A 25,615-nucleotide genomic window follows, 5' to 3' on the forward strand; every position below is an offset into this window, starting at 1 on the left:
TGCCAAAGAATGCTCAAACTACTGCACAGTTGCACTCATCTCACATGCTAGTAAAGTAATGCTCAAAATTCTCCAAGCCAGGCTTCAGCAATACATGAACCGTGAACTTCCAGATGTTCAAGCTGGTTTCAGAAAAGGCAGAGGAACCAGAGATCAAATTGCCGACATCCACTGGATCATTGAAAAAGCAAGAGAGTTCCAGAAAAACATCTATTTCTGCTTTATTGACTATGCCAAAGCCTTTGACTGTGTGGATCACAATAAACTGTGGAAAATTCTGAAAGAGATGGGAATACCAGACCACCTGACCTGCTTCTTGAGAAACCTATATGTAGGTCAGGAAGCAACAGTTAGAACTGGACATGGAACAACAGACTGGTTCCAAATAGGAAAAGGAGTACATCAAGGCTGTATATTGTCACCCTGCTTATTTAACTTACGTGCAGAGTACATCATGAGAAACGCTGGACTGGATGAAGCACAAGCTGGAATCAAGATTGCAGGGAGAAATATCAATAACCTCAGATATGCAGATGACACCACCCTTATGGCAGAAAGTGAAGAGGAACTAAAAAGCCTCTTGATGAAGGTGAAAGAGGAGAGTGAAAAAGTTGGCTTAAAGCTCAACATTCAGAAAACAAAGATCATGGCATCTGGTCCCATCACTTCATGGGAAATAGATGGGGAAACAGTGGAAACAGTGTCAGACTTTATTTTTGGGGGCTCCAAAATCAGATGGTGACTGCAGCCATGAAATTAAAAGATGCCTACTCCTTGGAAGAAAAGTTATGACCAACCTAGATAGCATATTCAAAAGCAGAGACATTACTTTGCCAACAAAGGCCCATCTAGTCAAGGCTGTGGTTTTTCCAGTGGTCATGTATGGATGTGAGAGTTGGACTGTGAAGAAAGCTGAGCACCGAAGAATTGATGCTTTTGAACTGTGGTGTTAGAAAAGACTCTTGAGAGTCCCTTGGACTGCAAGGAGACCCAACCAGTCCATTCTGAAGGAGATCAGCCCTGGGATTTCTTTGGAAGGAATGATGCTAAAGCTGAAACTCCAATACTTTGGCCACCTCATGCAAAGAGTTGACTCATTGGAAAAGACTCTGATGCTGGGAGGGACTGGGGGCAGGAGGAGAAGGGGACGACAGAGGATGAGATGGCTGGATGGCATCACTGACTCCATGGATGTGAGTCTGAGTGAACTCCGGGAGTTGGTGATAGACAGGGAGGCCTGGCGTGCTGCGATTCATGGGGTCACAAAGAGTTGGACACGACTGAGCGACTGAACTGAACTGAGGCTTTCTCTGGTTGTGGCGAGTGTGGGCTGCTCTCCGTTGTGGTGCTTCTCGTTGGGCTTCTCGTTGCAGTGGCTTCTTGTGCTGCAGAGCTCGGGCTCTAGGTACTCAGGCTTCAGTTGTGGCTCACGGGCTTAATTGCTCCACAGCAGGTGGGATCTTCCTGGACCAGGGATCGAATTCTAGTCCCCTGCATTGGCAGGTGAGTCTTACCCAGTACACCACCAGCAAAGTCCCATAAGTTTATCTTCTGTTAGACAGCTTTTAATACATGTGGCTACGAAGTGGAGAAGCAAGGGTGGTAGCTAGAGGAGAAAGGGGGCTCCAGATTTGTTTTTAATGGGAAAAACTTGAACTTATTTAAATGGCAGTTGGAAGGAGCCAGTGGAAAAGGGAGTGGTGGTGGAGACTGTCTTCTGAAAGGTGTGATGGGGTGGAGTCCAGATCATAGCACATTGTTCAACAGTTGAGTTCTGTAGACACTGGGGAGTCTGGGCGAGTCAGCCGAGACTGTGCAGTACACCAGGAAAAGAAGCTGTCTATGGGGTCGTACAGGGTCGGACACGACTGAAGCGACTTAGCAGCAGCAGCAGTGTCTAGTACAGAGCACGTGTTAAGTGTTTGTTTAATGGCTTTGAGTTTCTGAAGACTGGAGCGCACCGCAGGCTCTGGAGGGTATGGACATAACGAATTAGCTTGAATATCTTCATAGTGGAAAGTCCTGATTCTTCTTGAATTTCGGAAACAGCCAGAGGTCACTCAGAGCCAAGACAAATTGTTGAGCAAGTGGGTGGTCAGTTCAGAGACTGTTCCTTGTGGGTTAAAAGTAAAAGCAAGAAACAGGTGTAGCTTAAAATAATCAGACTTGCTGGGGGTGAGACATGGCAGTCTTAACAGGGCTTTCATATAAGAGTTCCCAAAACATTTCATGCCGGTACCTCCAGAACTGGGAAGATTCATTTTGATGTCTGTGTTCACTAAAAACCCTCTCACTAAACCACCGGTTGGAGAGAGTGTCTCAGACTTTTCTGCCTCAGAGTTTGTGAGGTTTTTGGTGCACTGTGTGAACACTACCACCTTCAAAACACAAAGGCTTCTCCCCCTTGAAAGTCTTAAGAAGTTTAGATCCAGGAGGTGATGCGTGCATAGGAGAGAAGCAGGCGGGCCGAGGCTTTAAAACCTTCTGCCAGCTTGTTCAACTCGTCCCTGTGCTGCGAGGACAGCTGCCGGTGCCCTGGCTGCCCCGGAAGGCCGCCAGGCAGTCTTGAAGTGTGCGGAGCCGTGCATTGTCTATTCATAGCCCCTGTGCCTGTAAACCAGGGTCCGGTGCCTGTCACTGTGCCTGTGGCAGTCTGGAGTTACCCAGAGAGAACAAAGCTGCACACACGGGCACACAACAGAGTCTTGTAACAACCCTGTCCCATTTCCTAGGCCCGAGTCAGGTACCACAACTTGATCTCAGCTGCCCGCTTTATTTCACGAAGTTAGCACCTGAATCACACCAGGAGCATTGTGTTCTGTCCCTTTTGAAGGGACATGGACGGGCTCTGTGCTACTGCCCATACTTCTCTGAGCCCACACAGCCCTTCCCCATCCTTTTTCAGGCTTTAGTAAACTTTCCCCATCTTTCAAGGCTCAACTTCCCCTGCAGACACTTTACTGGCTCCCCTGAGCAGAATGAGCAGGAACTAGAAAGAGCACAGGCTTTAGAGTGAGCCAGACCTGAGTTGGGATGCTAATGCTGCTGCTTGAGCTTTCACCCCCAGCCCCAAGTTTCCGTTCCCTCACCTATTAAATGAATATAATAATACCTGTCTCATGGTATTGTTTTGAGAATTGAGATTGGGTCTGTGAAAGAACCTAGCACAGTTCTTGGCAAGTAGGAGGCGTTCATGAAATGTTTGTTCTTTCCCTACTGTACTGGTAATTTCTTTCTCTGAACTAAATACTTTGATGTGAAATAACATCTCAGTAAAAAAAAAATTACAATATGGAAGAATGTTTCTTTTTCAGTGCATTTCTTCTTCCAGGAGCAAGGTGATTTATCCAACAGCCTCCAGTGTAGAGCTTAGACTGATGGGTCCAATGAAAAGACCCGTGATGCTGATTGAATGAATGAGCTCCTAGACGAAGTGATGGGAAATCAGCACAACTAGGGCTTTTGAGGAGAAGGACAAGGCTGCAACTTGTGTAACCTAGAGAACAGACCTTTCTGGGTGCTGGCTAGGGACAGTTGTAGGAAAGGCCGACCCTAAAAGAAAGAGACTTGTTCATTTCATGTACTCAGGACTGTAAGCATGGGCTGAAAGGAAGGAATAGGCAGGTTTTGTTTCAGTAAAAAAAAGGAACAACCAGAACCAGCTTTTAAAATATTTATTTACTGGTTGCTTCAGGTCTTTTGTTGCTGCACTTAGACTTTCTCTGGTCGCAGCGAGCAGGGGTTCTACTCTGGGGAGCACAGGCTCTAGGCACACAGTAGTCAGAGCACAGGGGCTCAGTAGTTGTGGCACATGGGCTTAGTTGGAATCTTCCTGGACCAGAGATCGAACCCGGGCCCCCTGCATTCCTACGCACTATACCACCAAGGAAGTGCCAGGACCATTTTTTAAAAAGTGGAGCGACACTGCTTTTGAGGCTATGGAGTTGCTGTTGCTGGGGAGATGAGCAGCTGGATGATTGCTTGGAAGGGATCTTGTGGAGTAGGGAACCGTGCGTGTAGCAGAGCATCACTCAGCCCTTCCAGCACCAGAGTCTGTTAAGTCCATCTTCTACAAGGTGGGGATCCTGCCCCCGCACTCCCTGCTTCTTCAGCCTCTGAACCCCTTGCTTCTGTGTGCAGGTGACGATGCCTGGAGGTGTCAGGGCTGTGGAGACTATGTCGCTCCAAACCAGAGGTTGTACAGGACCGTCAGCGAAGCCTGGCCCACCTCCTGCTTCCGGTAAGTGAGTCCATGTGCCTGTCTTCACCAGCACCCTGCGGGCCAGGCACTGGCCTTCATCCTCTGGAAGATACAGAACATGCTTCTGACTTGAGAGTTTCCATTGCGAGGGGTGATGTTCAGGGGGCAAAGAGGGAGGTGCCCAGGAAGTACATGTGAGCAGAGGTCAGGTGTGGCCCCCTGACGCCAGATGGAACTGGAAGAACGGCACGTGGGCCAGGTATGGCTAAAGATGGGAGGTTTGGGGATGGGAGGAGCCCTTTTCAGGGTGTCCCAGCACCCTCACCTGGCAGATGAGGAGACTGAGGAGGAGAACGTGCGACTTTCCTACACCTGCACTTCTGATTACACAGATGCCTTGAGGGCTGTTGGCACAGCCAGCTCTTCTTCACCCCAGGATGCCTCCCTAGCTTCCTGCTTTTTATTATCAACTCTGTTATATCAGTGGCTCTTAGATGATTGTTTGGTGGAAGCTTGGTTTCTTGAAAACAGCACAGCCTTTAATGTCAGATCTGTTCCTGCTCTCTGAGACTCAGTTTCTTCATCAGGAAAATACAGATGTTAATCATCTCTCTCACAGACTTGTTGAGATCTAATGAAGTCAAATATGCCAAGGGTCCAGCCCATGGTAGGTACCTACTGAATGGCTGGAATCCTCGAGAGTAGGAGCTTGTCTTTGTATAATACAGAGCATAACCCAGCGCCTGGCCCGCAGTCATTCTTCACCGGGAGGCTGGGTGGGCATTTGTGGCCCTCGAGGTCTGAAGCGGCAGGGCTGTGCTCACGACAGAGAATGAGACAGAGTGCAGACAGGCACCACATGCTGTAAATACCAGCTCCCACACACAGCAGAGCATCCCCTGTGCTGATAGCAAGTTACTGAATTGACCTTTGAGCACTTGCCTCTGCCCAGGGAACTAAGTGGCGGGTTGGCCTGGAGGGCTCTGGCCTCTGGAGGGGTTGGAGCACTTTCCTGCCCTTTCAGCTCTAACTCAGAGCTCGCCAGTCTTCGCTGTGCATCTGATTACCTTGGTTACTCCTCTTATCCCCAGGGAAGTTGATTCTACTTCCGTTTTGCTTCTTTGGTAAGATAGGAGCAGAGTGTCAGAGCTGCAGGGGCCTCTGGCTGCCCTTTCATTTTACAGCTCAGCCAAACCAGCATCAGAGCCCTGTGAGTTCCCAGGCTGGAACTCTCCTCGGCCTTCAACCCACATGGTCATGTTTGTTCCTGCCATTTTCTTACTTCTATGGATATCTGCTATCCAAAATAAGCAAGAATGGGTAGAACAAGCTATAGGAGAATTGCTGGATTCTCCTATAACTAGAAGCACCACTTCCTGAATGATACAGCCCCTTCATATCACAGACTCGAGGCCTGAAACCAGAAAGACAAAAATTACATGGACTGGCCATGAATGAAATGAGCTGGCTCTAGAACTTAAGTCTTGGGTCACTAGTAGGTCTGGTGAGATGCTAGCTTGTTAGAGTGCACTGTGTGTGTGTATGAGACAGACACAAGTACGTGCTCACAATGAAGTGAGGCATGTTATCCTGGTGGCAAAGAGTGCAGGCTATGAAAGAGAACTGTTTTCAAATCCTGGCTTTGCAGTTTGTTAACTGGCCATCAGTGACTTCCCTGAGCTTCAGGTACCTCATCTGTAAAATGGGGAAAAGAATAGTTCTCGTCTCACAAGGTGGTTCAAGAGGATTAAAGGTAGTGACCTGTGAAAAGTCCCTGGCATAGGGCCTGACACATAGAAAACCATTAATAATCAGTAGTTGTCATTAAGTGCTATGTTGAGTGTGTGTCTACATTCCCCTATATGCGCATGTGTATTTTAACTTTGAACCACCCTGGCACAGTTAAACCAACGTCATGCCTGTGGGGGAAGCATTCAGGTCAGTCTCCTATTTGCAGCTTTGCCTCGAGGACAGAATCTTTCTGATCTCGCTCTACTGAAGGGGCACGTCTCCCGACTCCTGAGCTTTCCCATGAAGTGGATGGCGTGGAACCCTCAGACAGAGCGTGGCGGTTTGCCCTGGGGAGACTGGCTGCTCTGGAGCCAATTTGTTGTTGTTCAGTCACTCAGTCCTGTCTCTGTGACCCCCATGGACTGGAGCATGCCAGCCTTCCCTGTCCTCCACTAGCTTCCGGAGTTGGCGCAAACTCATGTCTGTTGAGTCGGTGATATCCAACCATCTCATCCTCTGTCACCCCCTTCTCCTCCCATCTTCAGTCTTTCCCTGCATCACGGTCTTTTCCAGTGAGTCAGCTCTTCACATCAAGTGGCCAAAGTATTGGAGCTTCAGCATCAGTCCTTCCAGTGAATATTCAGGGTTGATTTCTTTTAGGATTGATTGCTTCGATCTTGCTAATTTGACTCTGCCCCAAATTGGAGGAATATCTTCAGGGCTTGGAAGGACTGCATTTTCTCTCTGACTCTAGAAGTGACCTTGGTTACGAGGAGCACAAGGCCTCAGCCTGAACTGTCTTAAAAGGTCTCTTCCACCCCAGCTCATCTGATTTCAGAGTGTGGGTTCAGAGTGTCTGGGTTCAAGTCTGCCAGAAGCAGGGCCCTCCCTTCCAGCTACCCAAAGAAAATCCATTCTTTGTGATTCCCAGCCCGGCTCTTACCCAGCTGGGCTCCAGTTACAATAAAGGAAATGACTTTTCTTCTCCCCTTCCCCCACACCTTTGTTTTCCTAGTCACAGGGTGGGGCTGGATATTGAATGGAGAAATTGCTGGAGTTTGGCCCAAACTCCCCCCCTCGCCTTCTTACACCAGCCCATCCTCTGTCTGCAGCCACATCCGTAATCTTGCCTCTGATAGTGCCTTCCGCCAGATTCTCAGGTTCCCCGGACAACAGGAAATCACTTAAGGCTGGGAACCGCGGCTGTACAGTGGAGGCCAGGTGACAAACCTCCTGGAAGTCCGGAATTGTGCTGGTGCCAGTGGGCGCCTGGCCAGGATCCCCCTGGTCTCTGGATGCTTGGTGACCACCCCTCCCGCTTCCTCCCCTCAGCCTTTGCAGTGGGCCCATTTGGACTCTTAAGTTCCTCTGACCTTCCTTCTCCATGAGCAGTGCTGTTGGCTCTAGAGCCGGGGCCCTCCTCTCTGAAGCTCTCTGGAAAACTGGCCCCTCTTGCTGGGGAGGGAAGCAGCTGGGCCGCTCACCCTTTGCTGTTGTTTAGTCAATATGCTGGGTCTGACTTTGTGACCCCGTGGACTACGGCAAGCCAAGCTCCCCTGTCCTTCACTGTCTCCCAGAGATTGTTCAAACGCATGGCCATTGAGTCGGTGGTGCCATCCAGCCATCTTATCCTCTGTGGCCCCCATCTCCTCCTGCCTTCAGTCTTTCCCTGCATCAGGGTCTTTTCCAACAAGTCAGCTCTTCCCATCAGGTGACCAGTGTATTGGAGCTTCAGCATCAGTCCTTCCAGTGAATGTTCAGGGTTGCTTTCTTTTAGGATTGACTAGTTTGATGTCCTTGCCGTGCAAGGGACTCTCAAGAGTCTTCTCCAGCACCACAATTCGAAAGTGTCCATATTTTGGCACTCATTGTAGCTGAGGTTAAAACAAGAAGCTATGAGTGGTGACTTGGTCTCTTGGCATGTTTGCAAAGCAGGTGACAGGTTTTCTGAAGACTGTCCTTTTCACCCTCGTCAGAAACAGTTGGCCATGGAGGAGGGTAAAGCTGCCTCTGCTGGTCTTCGTGGCCCCGACCTAGAACTCTGCTGTCTGACCTGCTTTGACATCATCTTCAGAGGGAAACACCGGGCCCCCTCCCCCCATACGGCTCCTGCTCACGCTCAGGGCCTTCTTCCTCAGGGCCATGAAGAGCTTTCTCTTTCGAGAAGTGTTTGCTAAAGGCAGAGCTCTGGAAAAGAGATGCCGCAGATAGAAAGCTGTCATCACTTCGTCAAGCTGCAGACCATTTCCTCTAAATTTGTGACTCCAGGAAAGGCTGGTGAAGAAATCACAGACGTAGCCACCGACTGTGGTGTAATGGGCTGGCTGACGACAGAGGGTTTTCTGCGGTGCTGAGAGCACCCACACCCCTATCCACATAAGCACAGTAGCTTGATAATTAGAGTAACAGGTACCATTTATCGAATGCTCACTCTGCACCAGACACTGTCCTAAGCACTTCACATACATTATCTCATTTAATTTCCACAGCACCCTAATAATGGTGGTGCTGGTCTTACCTATTTTACAAATATAGGGAAGTGGAGCTTACTTGCCCACAGTCACAGAGCTAGTAGCTGGCATAGCTGGGATCTGAATCGAGGTGTCCTGCCTCCTGGCTTACCAGAGTCTTTGCATTCCTGACTGGGGCAGTCATTTAACCTCCCTGAGGCTAGATTTCCTCTTCTGTAAAGGCAAGGTGAAAAGAGACCACTGGTGGTATCAGCTAACATTGAAGGGCCTCTGTTCAAAGGCTTCGAGAACTCAAGTGTCGACAGAAAGTGCTGTTAAACGGCTCCGGGCGTGGGAGTCGGTGGAGCATCCCTGCCCCCTGCTGTTGGTGCTGCTGCCACTCAAGCCCCTGATGCCCATTGACCCGTTTGTCCAGTTCGTCTCTAAGGAAGCTGTCAGCAGCAGGGCGTTAAGGCGGGTGCTCAGGGGCCTGCGGCCTGCCGCGCCGGGAAGGGAAAGGGCAAACACCTGGGCCGCCTTTTGCCCCCACAGGGGACTCCATCGTGGACAAGGTGGGGCTGCTGGTATGCAGCAGAGCTGTGCACCTTAGTCCTGCTCTGTTCTCTGGAAAGAGAAAACTAAGATCCCATAGAAGCCCCGCAGCAGCTACTGGGGCAGAGATGGAGAGGGGTTGTGGGGAGCCAGGGATGGACAACTGATATTTACTAAGCATTGTATTGGGAGTTTCACTTAGATTATCTGATTGAATCAGTTTCACTTAGCTTGCCTTACAGTGATCCTGCAACCCCATTTTGTCCTAAAACAGAAAGGGCCAGAAAGGATAGGTAACTTGCTCAGAGTCACACAGAGCTGACGTTTGAATTCAGGTCTCTCTGGCTCGGGGCGGGGGTGGGTGTGGGGGGTTCTTCTTCCCACTGTGACTTCCACAGAGGAACAATAGACCTGGATTTGAGCTTTAACTGAGCCAGGCCAGCTGTGTAACTGGACCAGGTCGTTAGCTACAATGAGCCTCATTTTCTTATCTCTAAGACATGGTGAAAGTTACCCACCTCATGAAGTCCCTGTGAGCATCACAGACGTAGCGGATCAGAGAGCACTGAGAGTGTTAGGATGGGGCAACGCAGGGTCAGCGGCTGCAGGGGCAACTCTGGTCCTTAGTTTGCCATTCTGACTTCACTTAGAGCATCATCTACTGTATTAAAGCATGCAGTTGGCTGCTGTTGGGGATACAGATTTGACTTCTTGGCCTGGTCTCCTAGCTTGGAGCATTCTTAACAGTGGGCTCTAGTCTGTCTTCCACTGTGTCTCTCCCCTGGGACGCTCCCTTGTTGGTGGTCCAGAGGACAGCCCCACCAGTCTGTCTGCCAGCCACTTTTCAGTCCATCTTGTCTGGCCTCCTGAGCTGCGCTGGAGGTGTTAACGTGAACCAGAGTTCGCAGTCAGGCTGCTTGAGTTTCCATCCCAGCGCCACTTGAGTCACCACCTTCATCTTTCTTTGCCACAGTTTCCTCCTCTATAAAGGAGTGACTTGGTTCCATCTCAAAAGGTCATTCTTTGTGCAGACTAAATTTGACCGTGTGCTCAGTGCACTTAGCACTGCCTGGCCGTAATCAGGACTTAATAGGTGTTAGCGTTGACTGTTGGTGTCTCAGTCACTCTGGAAGCGGCCCCTCCCCTTGGCTGCCCCGAGTTTCCCCGATCTCTCTGGTCGTTGTGGCTTGTTCACGCCTCTCTACCCAGCTCTGAAATGCTGCCGCCCCTCCGGGTACTCTATTTCCTCCCTGGGCAGCCTCACCCACCCCCGCGGCTCCTGTCGTCCTGCACACACTGGTGACCTATACTCCACACACTGATGAAACCAGTACCAGTCCAGACCTTTCCACTGAGTTCTAGACTAGCTGTCCTTCTGTCGACCTCACATGTCCCTTTGGATGTCTTGTGGACATCTCAGACCCCGCTGGACCTTCAGTCTTCCCCCCAAACTGACTTCTTTTCCATTGTTACCTGTCCCGTTGAATGGTGCCACCATCCGCCCACTGCCCAAGCCACAGCCCAGGTGTTCTTCACCTCTTGTCATCTGCATATCCAAGCCTGCCGGTTTTAATATCTCTTTAAATAGTAATATAATAGCTTTGAATGCCTCCACTTCTTTCCATTGCTCCTATCACCACTGTGTTCTGGGTTACCACCATCCCTCACCTGATGACCGCAGTAGACATCTAACTGTCCATAGTCATTCTGCACCCCCAGTCCATTCTCCACAGAGAAGCCAGAGTAGGTGATCTGTGGGGGGGAAAAAAAAACCAGTGTGACCCCATCACATTCTGTCATCTCTCTGCCTTATACACTTCAGCAACTTTCTAGCGTTCTTAGATCAAGGCCACAGTCCTTTTGGGTGCCTGTAGAGCCCCCTGTGGCCTGGCCTCGCCCCACAGCCTCTGTTTCCTCTGCTTCAGCCTTGCTGCTCCTCACAGATCCAAAACTTGCTCTTCTTTGTTCTGAAAGGACTTTGTTCCTGCTGTTCGCTCTGCCTGGAATGCCTCCTCACCCTGTTTTGGTCTAATTAACACCTGCTCATCCTTTAGATCTCTACCTGGATGAGGAATGGATGTCTCAGGGAAGTCGCTGCAGAATAGGTCATGGCCCCTGTTTCACAGACCTTTCCCTTTGAAGCCTTTTCTGTGGGTTTAAGCTCACATTTATTCACTTGATCATCTTCTTAATGACATCCTCAGATCTGTACTCTGCTAGCATAACTTGGTTGGGGACCACAGGGCTTTTTACCTGTCATGTGTCGCCACTGAGCTCATGTTGGCATGGGAGGGATAGTTGTTGAATGAATTGCCAGGGGGCGGCCAAGAGATGTGAAGTAAGTGAGGCCTTTCCTTGCCCTTCCTTCCCCACATCCTTCCCTCAGCAGCCTCTGTGGCTGCAGTTACTGTAAACGGTAGTGAGTGAGTGGTTCTGAATGTTGGGTTACTTGGGACAGCTGCCTGCATCTGTTGAGGTGAGAAGTTAAAGACTTGTCTTCTGCTCCCAAAGGAGCCCGAGAGGCTGGCCCAGGAGTCCTCCTGTCCAGCGGCAGGTCTTGACCTGTCCTTCTGTGTAGGTACAGTCCAGACAGGAGTAAGCCCTGGAGAGAGAAGGGGCTCAGCTACTGTGGCCCAAATTGGTCATGAACTGCCCTGAAATCTGCCAAGTCCCAATTCTAGTTGTAAGTTTTAAATTTTGTTTTTTAAACTTTTAGAAATCTTTGAAAGATGGCATTAGCTAAAGATGACCATTGAGTGTAAGGTGGGGGGGGAAAGTATCTTTTACTTTTGGGTGATTTATGGTGGGGAGAGTGTGGATTTGGGCACTTCCCCAAGAACTTGGAGATGAAGTTTGTCCTGTGGGGGTTAGACTGGTTGGGTCCGTGTGGAATGGGAGCAGTCTTGTGTGGTAGTTAAGAAAGACTCTAGAACTAGATTGCGTGGAGGCAAATCCTGGCCCTGGCATCTACTAGCTGGGCACCTTGAGCAGGGTACTCACTCTCTCTGTGCTTTGTTTCTTCATCTGTGAAATGGAGAAAATTGCCTACTGCCTGCCTCCTGGTATTATTTTGGGGGCGAGTGAGTGAAGCTGTGTGTGGCCCTGGTGGGGCCAGGGCTGGCAGAGCAAGCACTTGTCACTATTATCTGCTTGTTGGTAGCTGCCAGGGAGCCCTGAGTCTCCCAGGGCTGAATCAGTATGTAAATTGGTGACATGTGCTCCTTAGAAGAAAAGCTATGACCAACCTAGACAGCATATTAAAAAGCAGAGACATGACTTTGCCAACAAAGGTCCATCTAGTTAAAGCTATGGTTTTTCCAGTAGTCATGTATGGATGTGAGAGTTGGACTATAAAGAAAGCTGTGTGCCAAAGAATTGATGCTTTGGGACTGTGGTGTTGGAGAAGACTCGAGAGTCCCTTAGACTGCAAGGAGATCCAACCAGTCCATCCTAAAGGAGATCAGTCCTGGGTGTTCATTGGAAGGACTGATGTGGAAGCTGAAACTCCAATACTTTGGCCACCTGATGCGAAGAGCTGACTCATTGGAAAAGACCTTGATGCTGGGAAAGATGAGGGCAGGAGGAGAAGAGAACGACAGAGGATGAGATGGCTGGATGGCATCATCGACTCGATGGACATGAGTTTGAGTAGGCTCCAGGAGTTGGTGATGGACAGGGAGGCCTGGCGAGCTGTAGTCCATGGGGTCGCAAATGTTGGACACAACTGAGTGACTGAACTGAACATACTTAAAGAAGTAATGATTTTTTTTTCAATTAAAATTATTTTAAAAACTAGTGGAAGTCTTCCCTGGTGGCTCAGTGGTAAATAATCCACCTGCCAATGCAGAAGACATGGATTTGATCCCTGGTCCAGGAAGATCCCACATGGCACAGAGCAGCTCAGCCCATGCACCACAACTGTTGAATCTGTGCTTTAGAGCCCGTGAGCTGCAACTGCTGAGGCCTGTGCTCCCCAGTGCCTGTGCTCCACAGGAGAGGTCACTGTGATGAGAAACCCTTGCACCACCACTGGAGAGTAGCCTCGACTCTCTAATGAGAGAAAAGTCTGCACAGCAGCAAAGACCTAACACAGCCAAAATAAGTGATTTTTAAAGAAAAGAAAAGTCAGTAGAATAATGTCCAGCAGTGAAACAGAAAGTGAAAAGTCAGGCAAAGCTAAAAGTATGTCCACATAGAGATACCGAATCTGGGTTTAGTCACCAGAAGGGCCTTCTTTGTTGCAGGCAGGGCTGGTTTGGTTAACACTCAACTCCCAGAATGACATTTCTCTCCGTGACTCTTCATTTCCCTTTATCTTAGGTTCATGCTCACATTACAGCTTTCTGATGCCTAATTCAGCTTCCTGGGTTCTTCTTTTTTTTTGGCCACACGGCACGTGGAACACTAGTTCCCCGACCAGGAATCAAACCCTCACCCTTGCAGTGAAAGTGCTGTATCTTACCCTGGGACCATGAGGGAAGTCTCTAAACTGACTTTTAAAAAAATAAATGAAAGGACCGTCTCGATGGAGACCTAGCCTGAGGATGAAGCTGTGCTCTGCTGTTAGTGAACACTAGCCGGCAGCAGGCCTCAGTGGACGTGCACACAGTCAGCTGTGGACTTGAGACAAATGCCAGTAGTGGGAGAGGAACTGGCAGCTCAGGACCGGCACTCCCTTTGTATTTCAGTCTTCCTGTTCTCTTGGTTGAGAGCCTCTGCTTGCTTAATGCCTCTGATGACTCCTCTTGCCCTTGGGCGACCTGGCTCATGGTGGTCTGCCCTGCCCTCCCTCACCATCCCAGCCTCCCGCTGCTCGCTCGCTCACATGTGCCCAGTGCCAGGGAGGACGGGCCTTCCTCTGTTCCACCTCAGTGCTTTTGCACATGTTGTTCCTTCAGCTGGAATGCCTCTTGTCTGCCTGGCGATCAGCCTGTTAGATGCGGCCAATCCCTCGTGGAGGGGCCTCCCCACATGCACCGGCTCTCCTCCCCACCAATCAGAGGAGACTTTCTCCTTCTCTTATTCTCCGTGTATAACCTCAGGCGCGGCTCCGTCAGTATTTGTTTACATGTCTAGCATCACTCCCCGAGTATGAAATTCTCTCAGTCTGGAGCTGCATCCAGTTCATCTTTGTATCCCAGAGCTCGGCAGAGTGCCAAGAACACAGCGGGCACTTGGGGTTTGTCGGGTGAACCATGTTTTTGTCCAATGACCACCTTTCTCTTTTGACTCTTGGATGAAGCCCGCCCAGTACACGTCATCACCATCTCTTCGCTCTGCAGTGTTCTCCCAGGTGAGACCGCTTCTTCTGACATGGGGGCATGGAATAAGACCTCCATCTGTAAATGTCATTCTAGAGTCTGGAGCCAACAGTGCTGCAGCCTTGAGGGATGGCGTGCTTTCTGCACAGCCCAGCCCATGGTGCTAGAACCTCTCCTCCCTTGGGCAGTGCTGGAAGAGTGCTAACAGGCTCTCTTTCCACCCCCCTCCCCGTGACCAGGAAAAACCTCCCAGTACCTCAGGCCGGATTATCTGAGTGGTTTTCTACGCGTCAGTCACCTTCTGGTCCTGCCTTACCCGGTAGTGATCCTGGTTAGATTGAGGGAGCCCCACTCTGCTCCCATCAGTAGCACTGACTCTTGTAGCAGTACCGGCTGTTTTTGTTTTTTTAAATATTTATTTATTTGACTGACCCAGGTCTTAGCTGGGGCATGTGGGCTCTTTAATTGCAGCATGTGGGATCTAGTTCCCTAACCAGGGATCAAACCCGGGCCCCCTGCATTGGGAGCATGGAGTCTCAGTCACTGGACCACCAGGGAAGTCCCTGTTTTTGTTTTTGTCAGCCCTTGTGCTTTGCTTTGTTAACTTGTTTCAGTTCCAGAGGTGGCCTTTTCATGAGATGACCGTGTATTCTGGAGTCACCTTTCCCCACTGTACCTTGAGCAGCAACACTGCATTGTCACTGAGGACAAGAGAGAGGCAGCTACTGTGGGTTCCAGATGCGTAAGAACAGTGCCAGGAGGGGGGCGTCCCCAGTGAGCCAAGGCTTCACAGGATGTCAGCCACCAAACCTTTCTTTACTCGAGCTGCATCCAGAATAAGCAGATGAACAGACTGCCTGTAGCCGTTTCCTCCTTCGTAGCAGGGGATGCTAGTGATCTGTCCTGCCTGCCTCTCGGATTTTGTGTGAGGATAGGATGGAATCAAGGGGGAGAGCGCACAGAGAGAGGAAAGCTGTGCTTTCAGCCTCCAGTCTGCATCAGAAACACTGGGGCTTACGCAGAATGCAGTTCTTGGGCTCACTCTCAGCAGTTCTTACTACATCGGTCTGGAGTGGGCTCAGGAAGCTTGATTTTTAACACGCTGCCCAGGGGCATCTCATGCTGCTGTTCTTTTAACCACGGTTTCAGAAACACCACTATAAATCAAAGAACAAGTATAAAATAGTTATTCGAGGCAACGTTAGTGCCTTGGACCTGGAATCCAAAGTCTTGGGTTAAATCCCAGCTCTGCCCATTCCTAAACCCGTGACCTTGAATGACCTTCTCTTTGAGCTTCAGTTCTTCTTAAGTACAAAGGAGATGATACTCTTGGACCTGGAATCCAAAGTCTTGGGTTAAATCCCAGCTTTCCCTATTCTCAGACCTGTGACCTTGAATAACCTTCTCTTTGAATTTCAGTATTTTGCCTGTAAAATGAAACTGGTACACCCCAACCTCACAGGGTTGTGAGAATTAAAATGTTATGTGAGCAAGCCCACCTCAGTAAAGGGCTCATGGAATTCGGTCAGTGTTTTACAGAAAGGGAGCCAAGTGTCCACTACTTCTGGAATGTGGTGTCGTGTTAACAAACACAGGGTGAAAGACAGTCCTTGGCGCCGAGCTTAATCAGATGGCACAGAGTCTGAATAGAGCCTTAGACATAGGGTCCAGCCCCTCGGAACTCGGAAGGGAGGACGGAAAGCCCAAGGTATACAAGGGTACCCAGTCATGTGAAATGTGTTTAGTTTAGATGGAAAAATTATTCCTCAATACACTGAAGAAAGAAAGGCGGGGGTGGGGGGACCTTATGGGTGTAGGAACAAAACTGCTGTTAGTAACTTTTGAGAAACTGTGCAGAATGGGGTAATCCCCCCGGGTGTAATTGCTTATTACTGTATAGTTGTTAATACCTGCTGTGTATCAGGCATTGGTGATCTAATCGTGAATAAGAACGGAGGTGGCTAACTGGCCTGGTTTTCAAAAAGGAAGAATAGAGATCCTGGAAAAAGTACTCATTACTTTTTTGGCTTGACTCCTTCACAGAGTCCTGATGGGATTTTGTGGACGAATTCCAGTGGGGTTCCGTGGAATTTTGCAGATGATGGAATAGGTGGGCAGTGAACACTTAGGACAGGGGCTCCAGCAGCCGTGGATCTGTCGTGACTCATTAGACCTGACTTCATATTCTCACTGGGTCCTCTTGAATTCTACAAGGCATTGGATAAAATCTTTTGTGATATCCTAACAGTGCAAATGTGGGCAGGAAATCTGGAGAAATCAGAGGCAGAAGTTCAGGGTACCCAGCACTTTGGGGCCCTGTGTTGTTGCAGAGGCCGGATTCCTGAATACCTCACTTGGGCTCCTGTTGAGGAAAGGCCTTAGGACTGGAGGTCGGCAGACCCGGCTTTTAATCTCAGCCCTGAGCTTCCCACAGTAACTTGGATGGGTTGCTAACATCTCTGGGTTTCCCTTGCCTTGTCTGTGCTGTACATACTCCTTTCTAGGTTGTTGCAGGGACTGACCTGGCTGATGAGCTTGAAAGCTCTCTGTAAATGGAAAACACTTTATAAACCTTAGTTTTCATCACCAGTCTAGAAGTTGCTCATAACAGGGTTCCTGAACCATTTACTAGGCATCTGTGAACATCAGGTGTGGACCTCACATATTCGATCTGGAGGTAGGTGGATACAGGCTCCAAGTCCCTCTTATGTGATGTGCTTGAGGACGCATCAGGGAATCCCCTTCCTGAGAAGATATGAGTGCTCTGTGGGAGGTGGGCCTGGAAAAGGGAGGAGATAGCTGCCAGCTGGGGGTGGAGGAGGCTTCAGAAGGAGCTAAGGGAACAAGGGCTTGGGGACTGACTACCCAGGGAGAGCCTGCATGGCCGGGTGAGGAAGTGGAGGGGAGGAGGTGGCCAGAGCCATGACCCTAGGAGCGAAGCTGTGGAGACAGCCTGGGGATCCCCAGTGCAGGGCGCCCAGGCAGGCTTAGCACTAGGAAAAATGTGTGAGGTGTTTGCTCTAAACCGTGGGACTTCTTTTTGTTTTTGTCCATTTATCATTTTAAAAACCAGCACTTAGGAGCTTCCCTAGTGGTCCAGTGGTTAAGAATTCACCTTGTAATGCAGGGGACACTGGTTCCATCCCTGGTCTGGGAAGATCGTACATGCCACATGGCAAGTAAACCTGTGCACCAGTTAGTGAGCGCACGTGCCCTAGAGCACAAGCTGTGCAACAAGAGAAGCTGCCACAGTGAGAAGGTGGTGCACACAACCAGAGGGTAGTCCTGCTAGCGACAACTAGAGAGACCTGTGTGCAGCAGCAAGGACCCAGCACAGCCAAAAAAGCAGCACTTAGGGATTTCCCTGGTGGCCCAGTGGCTAAGACTGTTCTCTCCCAATGCAGGGGGTCCAGGTTTGATCCCTAGTGAGGGAACTAGAGGCCTCATGCTGCAAGTAAGACCTGGAACAGACCAAAAAAATATATATATATATGTATATATATATATATGCGGCACTTAAGTGTAAGGGAAACAATGTAGGCAGTATCAAAAGGGTAGAAAATGAATGCTGTTTCATCTGTGCTGCTTGTTTCACTGCCCTAAAGAGGAAACCGATTAGCCATGCGCTAGAATCCAGCAGGATGGCTAAGGACTATGTATGCAGACTTTTGAAACAATGGGAACACTCTGCACATTCTCTCCGATGCCTAGATTTTTCATATAACCCCTCATCCAGGACAGTTTCTGTTTCAGGACCTAAGGTCTCCCTCATTATTTGTAACAGCTGCATAGTATTCTGTCTCATGGATGTGCAATAGCCCAGTCCTGCTGACAGACACATGGATTGTTCCTCATCTTTTAGTATTAAACCATGCTGTGAACAGTGTCTCGGCACATTTGTAGGAATATTTCTCTGGGCAAGATTTCTAGCAGTAGAATTGCTGGGACTCCCCTTCCTGAGAGCTGACTGCTGCTGTAGTGTGGAAAATGAGCTGGAGTAGAAGGGGAGCAGAGGCAGGAAGAACGGCCAGCAGATGGGCTGACGCTGCTCCCTGGCTAAGGTCCCTGAGTACCCATCCCTGGTCAGAGTCCTCCCGGCCAGTAGAGGGCCCCACAGGGACAGAGTTCCCCAGGCATCAGGCTGTCTGACCAGAGCTGCCTCCGAGAAGAGGCTGGGGTGATTCATTCATTCATAGTGTTCACTTGGGACCGCTGGTCTGAGGGCTGTCCCCTCCAGCCTCTCACCAGCCACCTTGAAGCCCCGCTCCTCAGCTGATTCCGAGGAGTCGGTCGGCTGGGCTCCCTGCCAGGTTTCCAGCTCGAGAAACGTGCAAAAGATTACTGCCTCTCCTGCCATCTTCCCCCGCCGTCACCGCCAGTCCAGGGATCCCGGCACTGCCTCTGGCAGCTGCCGCGTCTTGTGCCAGCTGCTCTGGTACCTAGAAGAGTGGCTTCCCACCCAGAACCAATATCCAGGGGCAGGGCGTAGAAATACAGCCTCCACTGTGACCTTTCACCTCCCATTCTGAGGGGTTCGGGCCCTTCGAAGTTGGCCCCGAGGAGCCACACACTTGGGTCTGAGCGGCCAGCGGCTTCTCACATCTGGTGGTCCCCCATCTTTTGTGGTTTCTCTGGAGGTCTGGATTTATGGGGGTCAAGCAGACTCTGCCTGGGAGGGGCCTGGGAAGTGGCTGCACCTCTTCCTGGGGGAGGTCCTCACATTAGTTCCCCACACGCCCACCCACCCACCGAGTGCTTTGTGAGGGAGCAGGGGGATGGAGAGAGCCTGCAGCCTCGCTCGCATTCCTAGACACCGACTCACTGCGCCCGCCGCCGCTGGAACAGCAGAGCTGTGTGAAATGTCAAGAGGAGTTATGCTCATGGGCTCCCTGGCCCTGTCTCGCTGTGGCTTGCATTTTCTTCCACCCGCACTCTGTTCATCAGATGGAAATCGGAAGGTGCAATTAGAAGATAATTTGCTAGTTCCAGACTTAATTTGGGGCCCCCTCCTTGCCTGATCGAATTACAGGGGAACATAATAGATTTTTGGTGAGAAGTAGTTGGCTGGAAGAACAGAGCTCCCCGCTCTCCAGCTGGGCGGGCCTTTCAGTATCCCGCGTGCCGTCCCCCCTCCGCTCTGTGCGGCCCCCCACCCCTGGCTCTTGTGTGGCCCCCAGGCCGGAATCCTGATCCTCCCAGGGTCAGCTCAAGAGGTCTAAACTCAAATTGAGACCCAGGGAAACAGGGAGCCCTCTGCAACTTCATAGTGCTGAAAAACGTGGAAGCTGGCAGTTTTTTAGAAACATCACTGAGACCGAGATAGAGGCAGCAACTTGCTGAAGGCCACAGAGTGAGCCTGTAGTGGTAGTAACAGTGGTCTTAATGATATTAGCAGCTAACATTTATCAACCCTTAATGTGTTCCAGACTGCGTGCCAAGGGCTTACGTGCAGGGCCTTGTCGCATTCAAACCCAGACAGTCTGGCTGCAGTCCCAGGCCAGGCTCCAGCATAGCAACGGTAGAGCCCAGGATTGACAGCCCAGGTTCGAATCCTCGCTCCACCTCTCACACGTGCAGCTGGTTGACCTCAGGCATGGGGTTTATACTCGGTACCTCGGTTCCTTCCACCGTAAAAAGGGGGGAGTCACAGGACTGTCAGCTGGCGTGGTTTAAGTTCATTCATGTGTGTAAGGTGCTGCGCGCAGGCTTGGGGCAGGGTGCGTGCTGGTCCAGTGCTCACTGCCCGCCGGCCGCCTCGGGGGCTGGAACGTGGGGCCCGTGTGGCAGGACACAGACATGGCTGCCGTCCGCACGAATGCAGGAAGTGGTCTTCACTATTAGAGGCCAGGTACAGTGTGGTTGAGGGAGCTGCCTGTGGGGCAGAAGCCAGCAGACTAGCCCACTGCCTCTTTTTGTACAACCTTTTGATTTTCACATTTTTTTATCTTTTTTTTTTTTTTTTTTCAAAAAAATATATTTATTTATTTATTTGACTGCCTTGGGTCTTCTTGCAGCATGTGGGCTTTCTCTAGTTGTGGTTGTTCTGCGACATGTGGGTTCCTAGTCCCCTGGCCAGGGAGCAAACCCATGTCCTTGGCGTTGGAAGGCAGATTCTTAACCACTGGACCACCAGGGCAGTCCCTTCACATTCTTAAACAGAGGAAAGCAAAAGAATATTTTGTGGCACGTGAAAACAGCACAAAATTCACGCTTCCATATCCATAAGTAAAGCATTATTGGAATATAGCGACATCCATTCATTTGTTTTATATATATAGGCCACTGTCGTGCTGCAGTGACACAATCTGTATTCATTTTAGGCCTGCACAGCCTAAAATGTTTGCTCTCTGGCCCTTTACAGAAAAAGTGTCCCAACCCCGGCTCTTACTGGATTTGAAACCCAGCTCCCTCACTCAGCAGCTGTTTGTCTTCAGGCTAGTGACACAACGCTTAGGAACCTCAGTTTCATCATCTGTTAAACGGGGGTGATAACATCTACCCCATGTATTGGCCATTTAAGTATGACAGATAAGTGATAATGCAGGGCCTGGAACGTCCTAAGTGCTCCATAAGTGGTAGCTTATAACAGGGTGCAGACACCCTGTCTTATCACTTGCGTCCTTATCCCCGTGCCCCATCAGTAGAGGAATGGGAAGAGGCCCCCCCAGCTCCCAGCCTCCACCTTCGCCACGGGCTTTCCTGTCTCTGGGACAGGGTGACTTGCATGGAGAGGAGCGTGTGTCGGGTGGGAGAAAGCAGGCGTCGCTCCCTCAAGTCCAACAGTGGGGTCTGGACGTGGCCCCGTCTTCCTCAGGCAGAGGGTAAGGGACTCTCTCGATGGTGGGCCCTGGTTTAGCCAGTCCCGTCTCCAGACACGTGGCTCATCGTCCCCACAGGCACCCTGGGCCTTGCCCTCCATCGTGCCCTGGTTTTCAGTGTGAGAAGCCTGGTTACCGTGGACACCGGGGAAGAAGCACCACTGCCTGCTGAGGCCGAAGGGTGGCATTCCAGGAATGAATGAATGAATGAATGAATGAGAGGGCACAAGTGACCTGGACTCCAGTCCCTGTGCTCCTCCTGTGTGCAGAAGGGTTTTGCGGGAGATGTTTTACCTTGAAGAGGCAGAATGAAGCTCGGCGGCTGAGACCTCCAGCTCTAAAGTCACATGAGCCTGCATTTAAATACCAGCCCTGCCGCCGACTGGTTATTTGGCCATGGGTAAGTGACTTAATCTCGCTGTACCTCGCTTCCCTTGTTTCCACCGAGGAGATAGCCCCCATGTCAGAGAAATAAGACAGTATCACATGGCGCTTGTCACAGGAGAAATGGCAGGCAACATAGCGCTCTGGGCCTTGTTTCCTCATCTGCGGCGCAGCTCTGCCCAGAAGTGGAGTGCCCAGGCCAGACAGAGGGAAGGAATGAATGGGGACCCTCGTGCCAGTACCGTGTAGATGCCAGCCCGGAGCCGAGAGCCCAGAGGGCAGCTCCCTGGCCCTGGGTCTCTGGACCGGCCTCTGGGGCCGGAGGGCTCCCCCTTTAGGGGGTGTGGCTTGGCCTGGAGCTGGTCTCCTGGGCTTTTCTTCATCTCCGAGCAGAGTTCCCATCCTTTGGGCAGCTCTTCAGGCCGGGGACACTTGGGGCAGCTGTGCCCACCCCGTCTCCTGCCCTGCCCTTCCCCAGGCTGAGGGATGGACACCCAGCCAGTCCTGGTTATTGTCTGCGGCGCCAGCCTGCAGCCTCCCTCCCGCTCGGCTCCACCCCTTGCCTGCAAGGTCTGTTTCCTAATAGCTGCTCCAACCACACACCTCGTTCCGCGCGGAGCCCCTCCCCTTCCTCCCTCCCCCGGCAGGGGTGGGGCTGCCGAGGAAGGCTAACTTGACAGCAGCGCCTCTTTCTTGGCGAGTCACCGGCCCCTGCCTGAGAATGCCTGAGTGCGTGTAGCCTCTGCAGAGAGGTGCTTCTCCTGAGTCCCGAGGGGCCGCCCAGCCTCGGAGAACCGGGGAGCAGCGTCCCAGCCATGAGCTCCTGCGGGACTTCGCTGGGGGGCAAGGGGCTCAGAACGCTCACGCCCCTCCGGCCGCCCCGGAGGGAGAGGTGAGCTGGGCAGCCAGCGCTGCCAGAGCCCCAGGCCTGTCATGGTGGCCGCCCGCAGGCCGGAGGCCCTCCCCGACGGGTTTGCAGCTGAGCTTGTGTCTTGTGTGTCTGGCGTGGGAAGAAGATGGGGAGTTACTTGTCCGTCCAGGCTTACTTCACCTCCAGAGACCCCTTCCGGTGAGTCGCGCTTCCCATCTCCTCTTTGGGCCCCGGTCCTGAGGGGAGGGCCAAGGCCACCCCCCTTTGCCTCTAGGGTTTTTCTTGTCCTCCCATCGCGCGTGTGTCAGGCACAAGCCAGTGGAAGCCGCTTCCCCACGGAACCAGGTCCCCCCACCCCAGGTGCTGGGAACAGGGAGGGGAGGGGCGGTCGGGCCGCAGCCGCCAGGGAGCTTGGCCTCCCGGGGCTTCCCAGACGCACCTGGACGAGCCTCTGAGAGATGCAAGGTGCTGCCGAGCTGGCCTGCTCACGGTGCTACTTCTTCCTGGGGGAGCGCAGGAGGGGCTGTTCTTTTCAGCTCTCCACGTCTCACCTGTGGGCTGTGCCGCCTGCCCGGGAATTTGTCCCAACAAGCAGGATGGGCAGGTTTTGCCAAACAGCGTGGAAGCCGGCGAGGCTGGGTGTGGGCAGCCCAGTACACTGTAAGCTCTCTCATTACACACGTTTGTTCTCTTAATAGCAGGCACCTTGGCCTCTGGCCTCTAAGGGCTCCTGCATTCCCTGTGAGTAGGATTGCCTGGCAAAGTCCTGGGCACGTGAGACCTGGGGCAGCCGGCTTTGGAGGGTCCCGAGCTAGGGGGCCAGCCCCCATGCCTGCCAGGTCCCCAGACCTGAGCTTCTGCGGGGCTTCTCACGGGGAGATGTGGAAACTTCCGGTCTACCTCCGACCTGCCTTTCTCTACTGTCTGCCCCACCCCACCTCCCTACAGAAACTCCCCAGGGGGTTCTGGCCTCTGGGTCCCTCCTGGCTGGAGCCATTCCTGGCTGGGGTGGAGCTTGTTTTCATTCTTTGGGAGCAGCCTGTTCTGAGGTCTGCCTCCCCCTCACCAGTGGTCCTGGTCGGCTTCTCCCTCTGGCGTCCCCAGCCCAGCCCCTTGCCCAGATTGCGCTGTGGGGATCAGTCGGGTGGCCGTGCCCTGGGCAGAAAAGCAGAGCACCACGTGGCTTCTCAGAATCACCAGACCCTGGTCGAGTGGTGGGAAACCCCAGGGTCTGAGGGGGCGGGATAAAACTGGTCCTCGGGGCTGCCTCTTCCAGACATCCTGCCCGGCACTTCATCCTGCAGTCTCTTGACAGCCTCAAGACCTTTGGTGTCCCCGTTTTACAGATGTGGTAGCTGCTTTCAACAGTTAACTTGCAGGGTCTTTCAGGCCAGCCTCGGGAGGCTGCATCTCCCCCTGCGTGTATCTCCCCAGGACCGTTCTCAGGTTTGCTTTCCTCGCAGAGGAGAGAGGGAGCAAGCAGGGAAAGGCTTCCCCATAGTTTTCCTGGCACATGGCGGGGACAGCAGATATCCTCCTCTGCAGGGCCTTTGGGGATGGGGATTGATCTTGAGTTGTACCATGTGGAATCAAGATGCCAAGTGTTTGAAGCAGCCACTAGTTTAAGCCAGGGCCTCATTAATCCCTCTTACTCTTAATCCTGGATCGGCAGCCTGGGGGTGGGGTGGCTTCCTTAGAAGCCAGGAATGTGTGCCCCTTTTAATCTCTGGGGGCACATCACAGCCTCTCAGGAGCTCAAGCAGATAATGGACAGTCAGCGTGGACCTGTGAGGACCCGGCCACTGCGCCACCCAGGTCTGCCCGTGCTTTGTCTTGCTCTGCCCCAGCCCCTCCGGGCAACCTGACGGCCCTCCCCCCAACTCTGTTTGCCCAGCTGGAGTCAGGGGGGGACTGACTGGCGGGCCACAGCCGCTCTCCCCTCCCCCGAGATGGGAGGCCACATTCCTGAAGCCACTTCTGAAGAGCTAGCCGAGCATGGGGCTCTGTGCCCTGCCTCCCCACCCAGGGACCACCCAGACCCTCTCCTCTCCCAGGTAGCAGTCCAGTCAGTCACCAGTGTCACTGCCTTGTCAGAAAGCCGCTTCTGCCCTCGCCCCCTCCTTTATTGCAGGATGTCCTCAAGGGCTGCCCTCTGACCAGGTGCCTGACCCTACCCTGGGCCTCGGTTTCCTCCCCTGCGGAGCGTAGGGACTGGATTTCCTGGGCTCCTCGACACGACCCTTGCCAGATTCTGTGGAAGAAATTAAGTCCTTGACCCCAGGCCCTGAGCACACAGTTCTGGGTCTGCAGCTTCAAGGAGAGTGACGCAACCAGATTCCATGGGGACATGATCAGGCGTGACAGCTCGCCGGGGAGGGAAGTGGGAGCCGGGGATGAAGAATGCGATTTCTGTGCCCCAGGCGCCCCTGCCCGCCAGGCAGGCAGGCAGGCATCGTCCCCTTCTGCCCGTGCACCAGGGTTGGGGGCTGAGACGTAGTCATGAGCGTCCTCGCGAGTAAGAAAACCCCTCCGATCGGAATTTACAGAAGAGGAAAATTAAAGAGGGACTTTAGTCTGACATCATTAAAGGATTTTTCTTTTTACAGCTTTCCCCTTAATGCCTGACGTTGATTTGGTGAGTTTGGTTTACACATTGTCTCTTGAAGAAAACAAGTGCATCTTTGTATTCTAAAGCAACCCTTGTTCAAAGGGAGAAACTATTCTTAACCCTGCCCACCTTCACAGTCATATTTGGCAGCTGCCTTAGGTCCCCTGGGACTCTCTCTCCTCTGAAAAATGAAGGACTCAGATCAGGTGAATGGTTCCCAGCTCTGCAACCCACGTGGCTCCTCAGACACACAAGCCCTCTTCCATTAGCTGCAGCACCACGGCACAGATGACTTGAAACCACAGGCTTTCTGGCTTCTGGTTGGAACTGAGTCAGCGCACTCTGGCAACACTTATTTCTTGCTGATCAGAAGCTCGTTATGTGTTTGGTTAATTTTTTCAAACAGGATAACAACCTATTTATTCCATAATAATTACAGCTTAATTGACAGCCTGTTTCAGTCTGCAGGGTCTGCAGGAAGGAGGGGTGATTAAGGGGTCTGGGGTGGTAGAAGGCTGAGCTCTGACGGACCGGAGTCTCTGGGCCCCTGCTCTATTCTGCCCCCGACCCCTTCGGGCCCAGAGGAGGTGTGGCGACCCCAGTCGTTTCACTCAGGCTAGAGCAGAGAGATCTGCCAGGTGCCCCGTGCACCCCAGTCAGTGCTCAGAGGCAGGGGCTGGAAGAAGCTTCTCCCACTCTGCTTTCTGCTCAGAGGCTAAGGACAAGCCTCCGGCCAGGC

At 51.9% G+C, this 25,615-nt stretch overlaps 1 protein-coding gene across 4 annotated transcripts in view; it reads left to right on the plus strand.

The window, feature by feature from the left end:
• The window catches only part of LIMK2 (LIM domain kinase 2), a 54,534-nt gene that overhangs the window by 10,560 nt on the left and 18,359 nt on the right, over positions 1–25,615 (plus strand). For 2 of the 4 annotated variants that reach the window (XM_019977404.2, XM_019977405.2), the window contains exon 2: positions 4,141–4,240. In XM_019977404.2, coding sequence (XP_019832963.1) covers positions 4,141–4,240 — 100 coding nt within the window. Of the gene's footprint in view, positions 1–4,140; positions 4,241–21,091; positions 21,414–22,054; positions 22,467–25,615 lie in introns of those variants that run through there. The other 2 variants (XM_019977407.2, XM_019977406.2) reach the window with 2 other exon arrangements.

The sequence above is a fragment of the Bos indicus genome, chromosome 17 (assembly GCF_029378745.1).
Source record: "Bos indicus isolate NIAB-ARS_2022 breed Sahiwal x Tharparkar chromosome 17, NIAB-ARS_B.indTharparkar_mat_pri_1.0, whole genome shotgun sequence".
In the NCBI taxonomy this organism is placed as follows: Eukaryota; Metazoa; Chordata; class Mammalia; order Artiodactyla; family Bovidae; genus Bos; species Bos indicus.